At 40.9% G+C, this 18,268-nt stretch overlaps 1 protein-coding gene across 5 annotated transcripts in view; it reads right to left on the minus strand.

The window, feature by feature from the left end:
* LOC27209144 (unextended protein) overlaps positions 1 to 18,268 on the minus strand; it is a 52,689-nt gene that overhangs the window by 3,943 nt on the left and 30,478 nt on the right. For 3 of the 5 annotated variants that reach the window (XM_039292779.2, XM_039292778.2, XM_039292780.2), the window contains 3 exons: positions 6,483 to 6,656; positions 5,773 to 6,418; positions 5,449 to 5,715 (listed from right to left, as the gene is read on the minus strand). The exons of 1 other annotated variant lie outside the window; for it this stretch is intronic. In XM_039292779.2, the coding sequence (XP_039148713.1) occupies positions 5,449 to 5,715; positions 5,773 to 6,418; positions 6,483 to 6,656 (1,087 nt within the window). Of the gene's footprint in view, positions 1 to 5,448; positions 5,716 to 5,772; positions 6,419 to 6,480; positions 6,657 to 17,766; positions 18,000 to 18,268 lie in introns of those variants that run through there. One more of the 5 variants, XM_044922704.1, reaches the window with a different exon arrangement.

The raw sequence follows: 18,268 nt of genomic DNA on the forward strand, positions 1-18,268 counted from the left end.
GGCAAATAGCGTAGTCGCGCGGGTGACGCTCGTCAGCAGCCGTCTCCTTGCCTGTTTTGGGCCTCGGGTGTTCAATATTATGGTTAATAACGCCCAATTTACTACTGCTGCTTTCGAGCTAGTGAAGGCTAGGTGTTCACGGAACGAAGCCTCCTGTCTATTATGACCCCCAGGTACACCGAGGTACTGCCAACTTCGACTCTCCACTGCCTTCGTGTAGCTAATCAGGACAGCCTTCGTCTGCTCCGGCGCCAGCACTAGCCCCATTGAGCTGAGGCATGATGTTTTTGTTACACGTTTCCTCAGCCGTGCCGGGATGCTCTACGATCTAGCTCCTCCCAACCAGCTGTAGGCGAAGTATCCCGTCATACATGGCGTTCCACAGAAGCGGGCCAAGAACCGAACCTTGCGGGACTCTACCGGTGACCTGGTTCCTTAAAACTCCTTCCGACGAGTCGCAGAGTAGGACCCGTCCCGAGAAGTAGCTGCGAACAATACGGTCTAATAGGCTGGCACCCCGAAGCCAATTAATGCTTCTAGGATCCGGTCCCACCTCGCTGTGTTGAAGGCGTTTGGCTGGAGGTAGAGAGCTATCCGAAGCGCCCTGTTGGGAATGACGTCCGGCCCGGGGCCTTGCCATCCTTCAGTAGCTTTGCTAACTCCGGGATCTCTTCGCTGATGACTAAACCTGCACGCTGATTAATATGCCTTATTGACCACAACTTTGTAGGCACTTCTCCATGAGTCGCTGTCAGGAACATCGCATAAGTCGAGGAAGGATTTCCGTTGGCTCTCCCGTATGGCTAGCTTGAGTGTTTTCCTGCGGGCTCGGCTCCTCGGCAATAACTGTAGAGCGTTGATAGCGACGTCCAGCGGAGAGGCATTCTCTCTCCAGTCTCTATCTCCTGGTTCCACCAGTAGACAGGGGCCCTTTGTCGGCTATGGATCTTGCTCGTTTGCATGCAGGCGTCGCACACGGCCTTCAGCTGCCTCATCAGCGCCACTGCCGTCAGCTCAGCTCCTTCCCTGCTCACCGTGGGAAAGATCTACTTTCGGAATAACTGCGTGTCCAGGGTGTCCGTCTTGTATTTCCTCCTGGCTCCAGGCAGGGCATCCCAAGTCGCAAATGTATGCCAAGTGGTCACTGCCAGTGTATTCCTCGCTGATTCTCCACCTCGCGAGCCTGAACGACGAGCCGTTAGTGAAGGCAAGGTCCACCACAGAGCCCACTCCGGCATGCCTGAATGTGTGTCGGTTTCCTTGGTTTAGTAGAGTTAGGTCTAACGTCGCGAATGCCTCAAGCACCATCCTGCCTCTCGCGTTTGTGGTTGAACTGCCCCAGCTCTCTGACCATGAATTGGATTCGCCAACTATGAGAACCTGGTGCGGCCTCTGGCATCCGCTGCCAGTCTATCCAATGCCCGACTGAATGCGATTAAGGTCGAGCTAGGAGCTAGGTATACGCTGTACACCCACCATATGCCCACCTTTGCCCTAACAAGCCCGATGTCCGAAAAAACATTGGTTAATTTTTGGGCTTCGCTGCTGCACCTCCAGATCGCTGCTTTCTTAGTGCGGTCGAAAGCCCAATCTGGGCTAGCCGCCGACCGGTAGGGCTCGGTAAGTAACGCAAGCTCCACTCTGCGTTCACGCACCGTCTGCACTGCGATTCAGGTTTAGGTAAATCAAACGCTTCATTGTGGTGCCTTTGGTGCTCCTTTGCCCGCCAATGGGCACTACCCGGTGTCTGCTTGGTGGTTGGTCGCTTGGCTTCCTCTGCTTGCGCACAGAAAGCACATAGCCTCGTTGGGGCACTCAGCGGCCTTGTGTCCCGGGAACCCGCATCTGAAGCAGCACTGGCTTCTGTCTACGGTGCTTTTACAGTGGGGCGCTATGTGGCCTTCCTCCAGACATTTGAAGCATCTTTGGCGTGGCTCCAGTTCCTTGATCAGACATTTGAACCATCCTACCCTCAGCTTGATCAGTGGATCCGCCAGATTGGCTGGAACTGCTATTACAGCAGTCTTCCCTCCATACTGCGTTTTTCGGAGGCTCTTGATTGCTACCACTACTCATGGGATCTCTGCCTGGGACTCCAGGGACCTCCTCAGCTCGTCTTCAGTAGGAAGCACGTCAAGGTCGCGAATCAAAAAAACTTTTGATTGTGTTACCGCGCGAAGGCTGGAGCGGTCTCCTAGCACCGCTCCCATGTCCACCTTGAGCTTCTGCGTCAAGTCTTGGGCAGAGGCACGTAGCAGTTCACCTTTGGCCGTCTTCTTTACCCTCGTGTCGTTTTCTCCTGAGCTTGGCGTCCTGGCCTCTTATGACTAGCGACAGCACTTCGCTGTACGGGAAGGCAGCTGATGGGGTGATAACTAGAACGTCAGGCCTCTCCCTCGGCGGTCTCTTCCTGCGCGGTCCGGGCGGTCGTTGCTGCAGTCTGGTTTGTGGCTTACTTCCCGCTATAGTGGCGTGGGGCGGAGCCGTACGTAAGCGCTGTGGTCACGCTGCCTTCTGGTGGTCGGATCGCTGGACTTTCTTCGCGGACAGCTCCGTCCGATCCTTTGGTATGGGACTATCCTTGCCCTTACTCGGTTCTTCGCAGCTGGAGGGGCGTTTGGGGGTGCTCGGTTCTTGCTGTGCGTACGACATGCGAGTTGTCCGCCTCCGGCAGCCTTGTGCGCAGCTTCATGGATCTCCTTCAATCTAACGAATGAGTTTTTTATTGCTAGGTTGATGCTCCTCACACCGTTGTAGGGTGAGCAGGGGAAAAGTTGCGACGGTGGGAGATATACCGCTGCAGCTCGGTCGCCAGAGCCCCGGATTTAAAGTGCGCCGCATACGCGGGGGGTTGGCTATTGGTCTGCTCCTTGTATGCTACGACCGGAGAACCGATCATTTGGCGATTTCTGTAGCTTTTAGCTCTTGTCAGTGAGTGTATCCACCGAGAAAAAAAGCGCCACCTGTGCTGTTGGACTCATGCATCCGACCAGCGCTGCGAGACCGGGGAGCTCTAGCCGTTTACCAGCACTGCTATCCCAGCTGGCGTGGCCGGCAAGTTTACATGGTGGCAGCCACGACACCAAGATAAAACAACAAAGAGACAGAAGAAAAAGTTTGTTGCTAAGTTCTGTCACCCTGACCTGCCCCATGACTCTGAGGATCGGCGCCGGCGGACACTTGGAGCTATGCTGCCTTCTGCTGGTGAGTACACGGAACAACACTGTGTCTTAGAGACAGCCGCTCCTGTCTCCATCAAGCCGCCGCGACCCGGAAATTTTTGAGATTTTCCAAGAGCGCCACTTGGAACTTTTCACCTCGTGTAGCAAGTGTGTGTGTTGTTTGTGTGTGTAAGTATATGTAGTCTGTGTTATACTGTGGTACATATGCTTATATACTGTGAGGAGCCTTAAAACTCCTAAAAATCCGGTCGCACGACCGGATATATAGATAAATATAGATATATAGATATATAGATATATAGATATATAGATATATAGATATATAGATATATAGATATATAGATATATAGATATATAGATATATAGATATATAGATATATAGATATATAGATATATAGATATATAGATATATAAAATAAATATATAGATATATAGATATATAATATATAGATAATAAAAAAAAAAAAAAAAAAAAAAAAAAAAAATATAGATATATAGATATATAGATATATAGATATATAGATATATAGATATATAGATATATAGATATATAGATATATAGATATATAGATATATAGATATATAGATATATAGATATATAGAAAAAATATAATATATAGATATATAGATATATAAAAAATAATAGATATATAGATATATAGATATATAGATATATAGATATATAAAAAAAAAAAAAAAAAAAAAAAAAAAAAAAAAAAAAAAAAAAAAAAAAAAAAAAAAAAAAAAAAAAAAAAATATAGATATATAGATATATAGATATATAGATATAAATAATAGATATATAGATATATAGATATATAGATATATAGATATATAGATATATAGATATATAGATATATAGATATATAGATATATAGAATAAATAATAGATATATAGATATATAGATATATAGATATATAGATATATAGATATATAGATATATAGATATATAGATATATAGATATATAGATATATAGATATATAGATATATAGATATATAGATATATAGATATATAGATATATAAAAAAAAAAAAAAAAAAAAAAAAAAAAAAAATAGATATATAGATATATAGATATATAGATATATAGATATATAGATATATAGATATATAGATATATAGATATATAGATATATAGATATATAGATATATAGATATATATAGATATATAGATATATAGATATATAGATATATAGATATATAGATATATAGATATATAGATATATAGATATATAGATATATAGATATATAGATATAAAAAAAAAAAAAAAAAAATAATATATAGATATATAGATAAAATATAAGATATATAGATATATAGATATATAAATAAAATATAGATATATAGATATATAGATATATAGATATATAGATATATAGATATATAGATATATAGATATATAGATATATAGATATATAGATATATAGATATATAGATATATAGATATATAGATATATAGATATATAGATATATAGATATATAGATATATAGATATATAGATATATAGATATATAGATATATAGATATATAGATATATAGATATATAGATATATAGATATATAGATATATAGATATATAGATATATAGATATATAGATATATAGATATATAGATATATAGATATATAGATATATAGATATATAATAATAGATATATAGATATATAGATATATAGATATATAGATATATAGATATATAGATATATAGATGTATACATGATACGGATCAGTAGACGAGTCGAACTGGCCATGTCCGTCTGAACGAGATCTCAGAAGGTTGAGATTAGGCATGCAGATTCTAGAGACTAAGACGCATCGCAAGATTGTTGATCCACTAGCCACGCACCCTCTAATGCCCTAAAAAAGTATTTTCATAATTTTATTAGGCTTGTAAATTTCTATAAATTTCCCAAAAAACTTTTCGCAAAGCCCACTCTCACTTTAACGCCCTTAAAAAGTATTTTCATAATTTTATTAGGTTTGTAAATTTCTATCGATTTCAGAAAAAAAATTTTGCCACGCTCACTCTAACGCCCTACATCCGCCGAACCGATCTAACGATATATTTGAAAACTTTAAATTTCGCGTTCGCATTCACACTAGCTGAATAACAGGTATCAGATAGTCGAGAAACTCGACTACAGCATTCTCTCTTGTGTTTTTCTCTTATTTTTCTCATATCTATCGATATCCCCAGAAAATTGTAAAATTAGACACTTGGATATAAGGAAAAATACAATTTTTATAAGTAACAATGTTTTTCTTACCGACAACTACATTGGGGACCAGCGCCTGGGTTCCAAAATAAGTAAAGGGCCCGCTTTCAAACATAAGCGCTTCCTTACCAATTGTGACTTCCACACGACCCTCCAATATAAGTACAAAAAAGTCGACAGCTTTTCCTTGAGTGAAAATATAAAGACTTGGATCATCTTTACTCTTTCCTTTTGTTTTGATGTTGTGAAACACATCTTGATTAAGTAACCTCCGTAAAATGAGTTCAGAAATAACATCTTTTTTAAATGCATCGACAGCTAAAAGATTCGTTGTTAAGTGAAATTATTATAGGATAAATTTAAAATATGCATTACCAGTGCTAAGGTACTGGAAAGTAGCCAGTGTTAATTGAGGGGATATCCGAACAGTTTGCACTTCACGACGTTCAGCGAATGCTGAAAAATCAGCTTTTTTGTATCTGTTTCTTCTCGTTTTTGTGCGGTTGTCAACAAAAACATCGGTTTCGTCAACAATTTCAGCTTGAATCAGTTCCTCAATTACATCTTCCAGAGTAACTAACCCGACCGTTTCATAAAAAGGATCACCATCTCCTTCATTATTCACGCGGTGCACAAAAGCAATGTGACCAATTGTTCCTTCTTTAAATTGATTAAACATAATATCCAAGGTATAATCTTCAAATACGAAATGAACAGGATTTTGGTAAAATTCACAAAGCGTTTTCAAAGGCGTGTTATCATCAGTATCAACAAAAGCCAAATCTTTAATATAAAGTAAAGTCACAATATTTTTTCTATCACCATCGTATACTGGAATACGAGAATAACCAGAATTCATAATTTCTGACACAGTTTCAAAATCAAGTAGGGCATCCAATGAAAGCATAAAGGCATCATTTATATGCGTCATAACGTCCGCAACAGTTTTCTTACGCAATTCTAGAGCTCCGGATATTATGTTTACTTCATTTTTGTCAAGATCATTTACATCGTTTGTTACCTACATTTCAAATAATTATAAATAATTAAAAAATATCGACAACTAAAACTAAATTTTTACTCACACGAACAAGTTCTTTTAAACGTTCTCGATTGTAAACATTACCAATTTCTTCGCCTAACAATTTATCGAGAATACGCGAAACTGGATAAGATAATGGTGCTGTTATAGCCATTACGGTTTTTGTTACTAAAATGGTTTTGGCTCCAATTGCCAATCCATGTCTTGAACACACTGCCTGTAATTAAAAAAAAAATAAATTTAGTAAATAAACTAAAGTTCTCCGACTATCAGATACCCGTCAGGCAGATAGTAAAAATACGAACGTGAAATTTACAAATTTATCTGGCACATAGATAGAAATTGTGTGAAAAAAAATTAAAAATAAAATTTTAATTTTTTCAAAGATGATAATACTTTTGAGCGGTTTGTGACCGTTAGAGTGACAGAAACAATACTAATAAGAAAATCAAAGAGTAACAAAACATTTTTCAATAGTGTAGGCGTTCAGATGGTTTGTTGGATGGAGCGTTGGAATTGGCGGCAACATTTGGAAGTAAACTTGCGATGCGTCATGTTTCTAGAACCATGATTACTAACTTTTTCATTCCTGAATTAATGCGTGATGTTTAGGAGTGGGAGTTCCAACAAGACGGCGCAACATGTCACTCAGCTCGTGCCGTAATCGATTTATTAAAAGACATTTAATTTATTAAAAGACAGTCGCCTTTTACACCATGCAACAGCGTACTGTCAAAGACACTAGAATAACAAGATGCGTAACGGCCATAACATTGGTTTTGCAGCCACTTTGAAAAGACGAATTGTATGTAATGATTTCAAAGGATATGTTTTTATTGGTTTTAGATGCAAAAGGTTATTGGTTGAAGATCTGCGTTTTATAAAACCGTGGTTGACATGGTGATATAATTGAACTCCAAAGGTGCTGCAAATGAGGAGTGATAATATTTTCAAAAAGCTTAGGGATAGCCGACCATTAAGAGATTCCTCTGTAAGAGGAATCACAAAGGTCTCCTTCCATATATGAGGGAACTGTGAAGATTCCCGGGATAAGGTAAACAGTTTCAGTAGAGTCTTGCACAAGGCTTCCGCACAGAATCTGAGCACACAGACAGGGATTCCGTCGGGACTTGCCGACGCAGGGGTTTCGCAGCAGCCACAAATTGTACACTAGGCTAAGCTGAAAGATTTAGAGAAAATAAAACTCGATCTGATTCAGTCAACCCATAAATTCCTCATCGACTTTATTCAAGAATAAAACTTAAAAGAATAATGCAAGTAAGCAGCCGGCCTAGAGATTTCAGTGCAAATGCTAGAAAAAATTAATAAACAAAATCAAAATAATAATACGAAATATTAATTTCGAGCGGAAAAAATGGAATTCAGTCCGAAACCACAAATACACAAGTATACAAGAAAAGCATAAAAACGACTAATAAAACGGTGTGTGGAAACAAATGGCAGTGGCATTGTGAACCCGAAATTATAGCTACAATTTGTAGGCTACAGATATATATATTTAAGCTCCAAATACCCCAATGAAAAACTGCCAAATACCACAATGACAAATTGCATATTACACAAAAAATTTAAATATGCTAACAGCCACCGACTATCTCTCTTCAAGCTCTTTTCCTTAATCGCGTACGCATACCAGTGGCATACTCCTCAGTGAACGAAGTCGTTACTATGACCCCTGGGCCCCCCAAGTTTGCGGACACCGCTATGCAAGCCTCAGCGTCAGCCCCAAAACCAAGAACAAACGTCCATACATTAGGTTTCCGGAGGAGTTCCCTGAACTCCCCGAAACCTACCAACAAAACCCGAGATTCTTAATTATTGCCTCCAAAAACTCAGTAAAGTCTATTACTGATTTTTCTTGCTTTGCAGTGCACCGTGTTCTGAAGACCGTTAGTAATGAGATAATCTCTATTTCGACTCTTCGCGAAGGCAAGTTACTATTGTTGGTTAAAACCAAAAAAGACGCTGAGAAATTTCTAAAGAAGAGTTATACTGATCACCTTCGATCTTTATAGTTTACCCAGAAAATTGGACGTTTCATGGCATCACGTCAAGGTAAGGTAATACATTCCCAACTCAATAATGTGCAAAACATGCCAACTGTTAGGGCACACAACAAAACATTGCATGTGTTGCCATGCAGTCGTACTTTCTGCGAAAATTGTAACGGCGATCATCCGGCCTCCTCTTCTCAATGTCCACAATACCTCTTAACCAGAAGGACCTCCTCGGAATAAGAACTACGGAGAAATCCAGTATGTGAGAAGCCCGCATAATACAAAAACAACAACCCAAAACTCCTATTAAATCCCCAACCTCTTATGCTGCTACAGCAGCAACAAACTCAAAAACAAACATGAACAGCGATACCAGATAGCCTCTCAAGTGCACGCCGATTCGGTCGGTGTTTCGCGCGGCAATTCTGCCAGCTCGATCTACCTAATACGAAAGAGCAATCACCGAAAGAACTCGTGCTGTCATATCAGAAAGAATTTCTACAATCTACCCTAGAACCAAACAACTTCCTTTACGACCCCAAATCATCACTACGTAACACAACCGACTACTCGGATACCTCAATGAATAAGCTTGACTCATAGTCGGATTCTTTACCATTGATAACCTCTTGCAATCTATAAAACAAATCCCTTTATACTTATAATGTCCATTAAAATTTTGCAATCATATTAACGAGTTTACTCTTTTTATCAAAGGCCCCTCGCCAGATGTGCTATGTCTTCAAGAAAATCACTTACATCACAGTTTTAAGAACTTTTTCATACACTGGCTACTTCTACAACCTGCCTCAAAACACGGCCAAGCAAGGCACCAGTGTGCTCATAGAACGTCACATCCCCCATAGCCACAATATTATTAACTCGAACATTCTCTGTTCCGCCTTACAGTTTTGTCTTGGTAGTATAGTTACCATTGTAAACACATACATTCCTTCATTATTAGGGAAATTATTGATATCCTCAACCAGATCCATGACCCCATTATAATGGTAGGGGACTTCAACTCATGCAGCCCGCTCTGGGGATCTCCCCACTCAAATTCTCGTGGTATTATCATGGAACACGCCATCGCGGAAAGAAGCATGCTACTACTCAACTACTCAACTCATGTCATTTCTACATCTCAACAGTATCCGCACAAATAGCCCACAACTGTAGCTGGGCTACATTAGATATTAGATTAATCTTAATGGGGGTGACTACTTCCCTATATCAATGTGCCTCTCTATGATTTAAAGCCCAGATTACAATCCTCCTCTACCAAAGTACGAGACTTCTAAAGCTAATTGGGATATTTTCAAACGGGAATTCGTGTATCTAGTTTCCCGGGTGACTAAATGCATACGTGCAGCCGCCAACTGTAGCATTCCTTAGACAAAAAGGATCGCACACAAAGCTAAAGTTCCGTGGAAGAACCACACCCTTCATCAGCATAGAAATGAAAAACAACGCCTCTTTCATGCAAACAAAACATACACTTAGTATCTGCGAATATAGCGCGTAAAGGAGATCATCAGTTTGATAGAAACTATCTTTAGCGACGCCAAAACCGCTGATCAGTGATTTCAAGCCAACTTTGGGTTGGCACCAGCGTCCTTAATGGTTTTTTTTTATTTAGTCTTTATGAATGCATACGAGGTAGCTGAAACCCCCTTTGTCACCTCGGTCGTTAATAATTCAGGCGCGCAGGCTAAAAAAAGTTAGCTGTAATTAAACAATAATACAAATATAACAATTAACAATATAACAAATTTGAGATCATCATCATCTCCTGGCTCTCGTCAAGGGGGACCGTATGATGAGGTCCTTCGGCTGTCTTCTGTAGAGCCTTCTTGGTGGGCGAGGTCTGGACAGTGCCTTGGCTAGGCGATTTCTGTGCCGCTCTAGCCTATCGTTGTACCGGCCGGAGAGCATGTTTATTGCATCGAAGACAGTGGCTAGCTTGAGGTCTTTATGCAGGGTTGTGCTCCTTACGTACCATTCGCAGCCGGTAATCATCGTGGCGATTTTGTTTTGGGCAGCCTGAATGCGACGAATTTGGCTGTCACAAGCCAAGCCCCAAATCTGACAACCATACCTCCATATTGGCGCTATAATTAGCACCATGTTGGAGAGTGACAATTTACTTCGCGAATTACTCCGGCTGCCACATTATGCTCATTTGACAGAGCCTAGTGGAGTCGTACTGCAAATCTTCTCTTTTCGAGATACGACCTCAGGAGGCAGAAGTATTGTGCAGGCAGCGTATTCTTAATTTTAAGCAGGATAACGGAGTGCCACACCCGATCGAACGCCTCACGTACATCCATGATGAGCGCGTTGCAGTTCTCCTTGTTTTCGAAAGCCGATAGGATTTGCTCGACCACTCGGCGTAGTTGTTCTACCGTACAGTGTCCAGCACGAAAACCAAACTGATGCTCGGGCAGGATACTTCGCTTCGCTTCCATAATCCTGACCATCCGGGCAGCAATCAGTCTCTCAAACACCTTCGAGATCGAAGGGAGGAGACTGATTGGCCGGTAGGACCCAGGGTTCTTTTCAGGCATTCCAGGTTTATGAATCATGGAGATAATACCGAGCTTCCACTGTGGAGGGATGTATTGCAGCCAACCAAAGCGTTGAATAACAACGTAATGTAGAGGATCGCACATCTCGGTAGTGCCTTTAGGGTGGAGTTGCAGATAGTATCATGCCCAGGAGCTTTTTTGGGGTTTTGTTTGGCGTTGACGTCAGCAATCTCGCTGGGGGTGATCGGTTGCATCGGCAGGTTCATTTGGAGCACTTGGGACAGCTGGTCGTAAGTCGCGTCAACATCCTGGGGACTGGCGATGTGGCTGGAATCGCTCCGCGAGGAGAACTGCATACATTTTGGCTTGCTCTAAATCAGTCCGGCCCCTTGCACCACTATTATCAGCCAATGCCGATTTCCTTGCACAACGCCTTTTGATAGCGCGCGGAGCATTCCATAGCGCGTGCGTTGCATCACATTCGATACCAGTGATTGCAAGCCTGGCATCGAACCAAGCTGATTTATGTTCGACCAGGGCGCAATGTAAAACACACTTTGATCTGTTCCTATCCGCTTTGCGGGTGGTGAGACCTCATCCATCTTTTGTGTAAACGCCTCTCAGCTATAAGGAGCAGAATTTCTGATCGGGATTTTAGCTGCTGTGGGCCTCTGCACCGTGCTAGGAGTTGCCAGTCTGGCTGCAGCCTTGATGTTATGGGTGAGAGTGTCAACAGCTTCTTCTAGGTCCCTTTTTGAGTTTATCGTCGTACTCAGGTTCATAGCGGACTCAAGATGCTCATGGAATCGTTTCAGGTCAGTGTGCCTACCGATTAGTCGCTCCATCTTGGGATAAGCTGTAGCTGTTGCATCTAGTGTGATTATAACTGTAGGTGGTCGGAGCTGAGCTCACCAACGGACCGTATCTCAGCATGCATGTCCAGTATGCCCCTGCTGACAGCAAAATCTATTAACCTGGGGTCAGTTGCTATTGGTGTAAGAGTTAAGTGGACTAAGCTGGATTTGACTAACATCGCTGCGCCCCCTTTGGCGTTGGCGTTGCTTGCTTGAAGATTGATGATCAGCCCCTGCTGCTGTGTCTGTTGTTTCATCATCAACATCATTAATCCCATCTGCTTCTCTTGAGCAAAGAATTAATATTTTCATTTAGAGTCTACAGAATGTCTTCATTGCTGCTGCTAGCATCCTTCGATTGCTTATGTGTATCCCTAGACGACCTTAGCCGGCTGCGGGTCCTTTGACGACTGAGGCTTCTGTTCTTGGACTGTTGCTGTTGATTATTTTATTGGTGCACCAGGCTCAGTGGTTGGTTGATTATGTCGAACGATCCCTTTAGCAAAATCTCGAGAAGAGGGTGAGCCCAGATAAGCCCTGTGTAGTTGGTCGCTCATTTACCCCCGTTCTTCCAGCCACTCCACTTCTGGGTCTAGATCGCTCCATGAACGCTAGTTGTTTTGTGCAGCCTTGATAATTTGCAGGATGCTGCCCACCACAGTTATAGCAAGTGCACAGTTCGATGCGTGGCCTAGTATGGCCTCACATTAGCGGCGTATGTATGTCGAGCACCTTGTGACGATTTGGCGAAGTCATTTTTGGCTGCTTAGGTTTTGTAACAAGGCGGCAATTTTTAGAAAGCAGACAACATTTGTATCCATATTTTTTTTTAATTCGGACCACTGTACAATAACACAAAATCAAAACTTGCAAGCGAGCTGTTAAAAGTTCCGTAAAAGAACAGTCTGTGCGCTTATAACTTTAGATTTTGTGTGGGTGAGCGAGAGAGCGGGTGCATAGTGTAGTTTATGTGCATACAAAAACAACACCAAACAGCACTGCGGACAACGCACAAAGAGAAAGTAAGCAAAACACGAAGACGGAAAAACAAAGGATTTAGTTAGTTTGTTTAAGCTAGTTCACAAATCAAATGAGATTCACTCGCGAAGCGAATGGAGTTTTGATAATTATGTTTACAAAATAAAATTATAATAGAAATTATTGAAAAATCTCTGCTGGTTGTACAAACACAACAGTAAAATCGGAGCGCAGAAAAAAAACACGACCGTTCGCTTAGAAGCTTGTCTTGTAAACTTCTATCGATCTGCCAACAAACTTTCTGCTGAGTCCACTCTTAAGCCCACAAACTGCTCAAAACTGCCACGCCCACACTTTTGCAAAATGTTTTAATAATTTTTCATATTTTTATTACCAGCCACGTGTTGGTTTATTTAGAGAATAATACACCTTAGCAATGTTGAACTGTGAACGTTTAATGATGAACTGAACTCCGTAAGAGTACATACATAAGAATATGAAGCGAAGCATATGAGAATACAATGTTGCCAGTTCGTTGGTATGAAGTTTACAAACAGAAGATATCCGATATTAAACTTTTTCTCTTAAACTACATACATTTAATTTAAATTAATCCAAGCATTTTAATTGATTCATAATGCTATTGCTTTCCTAATCCTTTTGTTAAGATATCAGTAACATTTTCATTAGTTGATACATATTTTAATTCTATTTCTTTACTTTCCACTTTCTCTCTTAAGAAGAGATACTTAATATCTATGTGTTTAATGCGCTTGTGATGTACAGGGTTTTTAGCGATATGCTGCGCACTAATATTGTCACCTAATAAGACAATTTTATCTTGATCTAAAGAGCAAACTTCTTTTAGCAGTCTGCGAAGATAAACGGCTTCTTTGGTAGCAGTTAACAAGGCGATATACCCAGCATCAGTGCGTTTTTGGATTCTATGCACTTCTTACAGGTTACAGGTCACCAACTCGCTAAACTTCCATTCAAAAAAAAAGTATTTTAGGGGCCCGCTATCATCTGTCTCGAACTTGTCAGCAATCTTCCTTTTGATTTTATTGATGTCTCTCTCCGTAGGACAAATGATAATTAAGTCGTCTACGTAGAGAGCAAGTACTTCCGCTCTGTCAACAAAGTGCTTCGGTTGCTTCATATAAACCGTTTCTTCCAAAGTACTGTTTAAGTATGCATTAGAGATGTCCAATTGATGCATACAAGCTCGTTCTCTGCGGCGATAGAGAATGTTTGGAGAGAGAATGTTTTCCAGTAATTGACTCCAAACTGCTGACCGCATCAATTGGCAAGTAGTCTAGACTTGAATCGTTCGATTTTGCCGTCTTTGTTTCGCTTTATACGAAAACCCCATTTTGATGCAATGGCCTTTTGCTTGGGAGGTCGGTCCACCAAGACCGATGTCTCGTTCTTTCTTAGAGCGTTTAATTCCGTTTGCATCGAATCTTGCCACTTACGAACATACTGACTGCTCAACGCTTCTGCAACGGATTTCGGTGTTTCAATGTCATCCCTACTATCCAGGTAACTTAGTAAATCGTACTGCTTTCGGGGCCTGCCGCGTTCGCCTGTCCGTACAATTCTTGGTCTTCCTGTTTTAATGGCTCTTCATCGTTGGCGCTGACAAGCTCTTCCCCTTCTTCGTCTAAGTCACAGTGCTTCGTGTGCTGCACCTCTTGATTTACTGGCTCCGGCTGTAATATTTCTACAGGAGGCTCGAGACAAATAATGTTTGTCGTAAAATCAATTGAGTTCTGTGCAGCTGACTTAAATAAAATAAGTCACGGCGTACCATTACTGACCGTTTTTCGGGATCGTAGAGACGATACGCTTTTGTATCAGGTGAACATCCAACGAACACATACTCACTTCCTTTTGCCTGAAACTTCCCCTTCTTCGGTTTATCCAGTGTAAAAACACGTGATCCAAAGGTGCGAAGATGCTTAACAAAGTTGCCTACGCCTATGCCCTTTCCATAACTCAAAGGGAATCCCTCCATTGAGAACTTTAGTTGGACATCTATTACGCAAATAAGCGGTTTGCACAGCTTCAGCACACAGAAATTCCAGTAAATTTGCGTGAATTAGGAAACTTTTTTGGCATTTCTATTAGTGTGCGATTTGCTCGCTCAGCAATACCATTTTACTGCGGCGTGTGAGTAGCCGTCAATTGCCTTTTAATTCCGAACTTTTTCAAAAAATCGTCAAATTGTTTTAACGAACTGATTCTTTCTTTTTGCTAGCTACGAATTGCAACGGCTAGCTCAGAGAGTTTGTGCGTTCGTCCCATCAAATTTATGATTTGTGTGATTGCCCGACAAGGAAAAGCGGAGGGTTCTTATTATATTCGATTTATTCTGCTGTTTTATGGCTGACTCCTCCGGTGATCTAGCTGCTCCTGTGGCGTTTCTCCTGCACGCCTTGCCTTCGTTGTCCTGGGTACTCCTTGACGGACGACGTGTCGGCCCGGCCGGGATAATGATGTTATGGGGCAGGGTTTATCGTCCACGGGCGAGGCAACGCTCGGCCTGGGACCACCTTTGCCGACCACTGACTCCACAGTCCCTTTTGGAGCACGCCAAGATGGCCTTAGCCCATTCCATAACTAAAAGGGAGTCCCTCCATTGAGATCTTTAGTTAGACATCTATTACGCAAATAATCGGTTTGCACAGCTTCAGCCCACAGAAATTCCGGTATATTTTCGTGAATTATGAGGCTTTATGCCATTTCTATTAATGTGCGATTTGCTCGCTCAGCAATACCATTTTGAGGCGGCGTGTAGGGAGCCGTCAATTGTCTTTTAATTCCGCACTTTTTCAAAAAATCGTTAAATTGTTTGTTTTTATTCTCGGTGCCGTTTTCCCTACGTAATACCTTTATTTTCTTATTTGTGTGACATTCAAAATTACTTTTGAATAGCATGAATTTTTCAAACACTTCACTCTTTGTGCACATTAAGTAAAAAAAGTTATTTCCTGTGTAATCGTCATATATCAATTTCCGGCGATTGAATTGACAATTATAGGCCCGCATATATCGCTATGAACTAGTTCAAGAACACTTTTTGTTATTCGTTCCGCCTTTTTTGGAAATGGCAAACTAAATATTTTTGCCTTATTGCAAGGTCACACTTTCTTTTGCATCTCGTCGCGTGTTTCTGTTCTATTGCAACTACAACACTTTCCCAAGAATCAGACAAACTAGACGAAAACATGATGACCTTCAACTCGTCTTCCAAATTTATGGCGAGCTCTGCCAATTTATCAGTTATGTTTACAAACGAATTAACGTACTGAGTTTTTGATACAACAGAGTTTTTCTAAGTGGCCCCGCCGGCATATGAATTCTGTACAATTTTTTCCATGCTTCTGCCGATGTTTTGCACGGCTTTATGTGCTTAACATTCAATATCAAACTAACTAAAGCATTTTGATCAATTGTTTCCCATTTTACTGGCTGCGTTGCTTCCTCGGGTTAGATTTGTTTTTCAAAAATCCGATGTAATTAATAAACTTCGCATGGACAACCGCCATTTGTCATAATTTCCGTCATCAAGTTTTTCTATTAGAATTGACATCCTCGTTACGAATTCTTTTCCAAACGTTTTTTTTTTCAGAATTCACGAGGGATCTGGGCCCATAACCTTTGTTTGTTTATTTAGAGAATAAAACACCCGCGTAATGTTGAACTGTAAACGTTTAATGAAAAACCAAACTCAGTAAGAGTACATACATAAGTATATGAAGCGAAGCATACGAGAAAGCAATGTTTCAGATCGTTGGTATGAAGTTTACAAACAAGAGATATTCGATGATCAAATTAATTTGTATTCAACACAACGGCCACTCTTACGCCCACAACCAGCCCAAAACTGCAACGGCCACACTTTTGAATAATTTTTAATTTTTTTCTAATTTTATTCACCAATAGCTATTGACATCCCAGTAAAATTTGAAATTCCGCATTCGTATTTCCACTAGCTGAGTAACGGGTATCTGATAGCCAGAAGTAAACTATATCATTCTCTCTTATTTTACTGTAGTATCAGATAATGAAATAGGTTTATGATGTCCCACAGTCCTTCAATATTTACGAACTCTAGGAATTAAACTTTACCATACACTAGAATCAGAAAAGCGACGTCAACAGTCAGGCTGAAAACTTCCATTGTACCTTCATGAAAATATAAAGCTCTACCGTGGAAGCGAGTATCACACCTTCCACATACGGGACGTGTAGATACATACACCTACTCTGTCCATTCGGCGAGAAACCTGTGGATATATCTTTGGTAATTAAACTAACCTAAACAGCAATCTACCACGGATTATTAAGCTTTAAACAGCAAAATCTAGAAGACATTCGAGGCAATATCGAGCATTAACAAACAACCACTAACGAAAAACTTAATAAAAATAGAAGCGAACATTTTCACTACAGGCAGGACATCAGCTTACATGTTACCAACAAACCAATACAAATCTAAGGGATCTTAAAGGATCTCCGCATAACTCTAACTCTAACACACCCAAACTCATTGGCGAGTGGTCTCGCCAGTTCTCTTCACATCCGACGTCTTAAGTGGAGTCACCCACTGGTCTCCCTACCCGTAATATTTCTTAACCGTTTAAATATTCCTAAACTACGTTTATATGTAATCTAGTTAAGGCTCTTTGTTCCATACATTAACTTTGTCCGGTTATGTTCAATAGGAAGAAAAATAAACAACGACGGTACTTCATAAGGCAAAAATTATATCCGACCAAGTCATCGAGATCATGCGGGCTGCCGACGAATTCATAATGAATTCGACATGATTCTGTGAGAAATTGACGTGGAATTATCTAATCCAACAATACTATCAAGCCGGACCGCCCTTCTGTATATCCTAGCAGACAGGTGACCTTTTTCAAGCGACTTGCTCTACTTACAACTTAGACGCCAGCAACGGCCTCAGGACAATCTCTTGACATGTGTCCTTTCTTGTTGGAACTGAAGGAACGGCAGACTTGCAATCCTTGCGGAAATGGTCTAATGATCTGCAATTGAAGCAGTGACTCTTCCTGTTGCTGAACACGGGCTGCTTCTTTAGGTTCGATGTCCACACTCCATCGTTCGGCTTGAACGGCCACGCGGTCGAACACCTCATTCTATCGAAATAAAACTAAAACAAAATACAAAATGAAACATCCTAAGATTGCCGCACCACAACTCGTAACAATGAAACAACCTATGTGAGCTGTGGAACGAAACCTAGATGGACAAGTAATAAGGTTATTGGGACTACCACTCATCGATGACTGGTACACCATGAGGTCAAGGTTAATTGTTGAATATAAACCCCAAACGCCAAATTACAAACTTCTGGAAAATTTCCGAGAGACACCATGCAAAGGAAATTTACGAACATTCTGCGAGGAAGCTGAAAGTCGG

The sequence above is a fragment of the Drosophila simulans genome, chromosome 2R (assembly GCF_016746395.2).
Source record: "Drosophila simulans strain w501 chromosome 2R, Prin_Dsim_3.1, whole genome shotgun sequence".
Lineage (NCBI taxonomy): Eukaryota > Metazoa > Arthropoda > Insecta > Diptera > Drosophilidae > Drosophila > Drosophila simulans.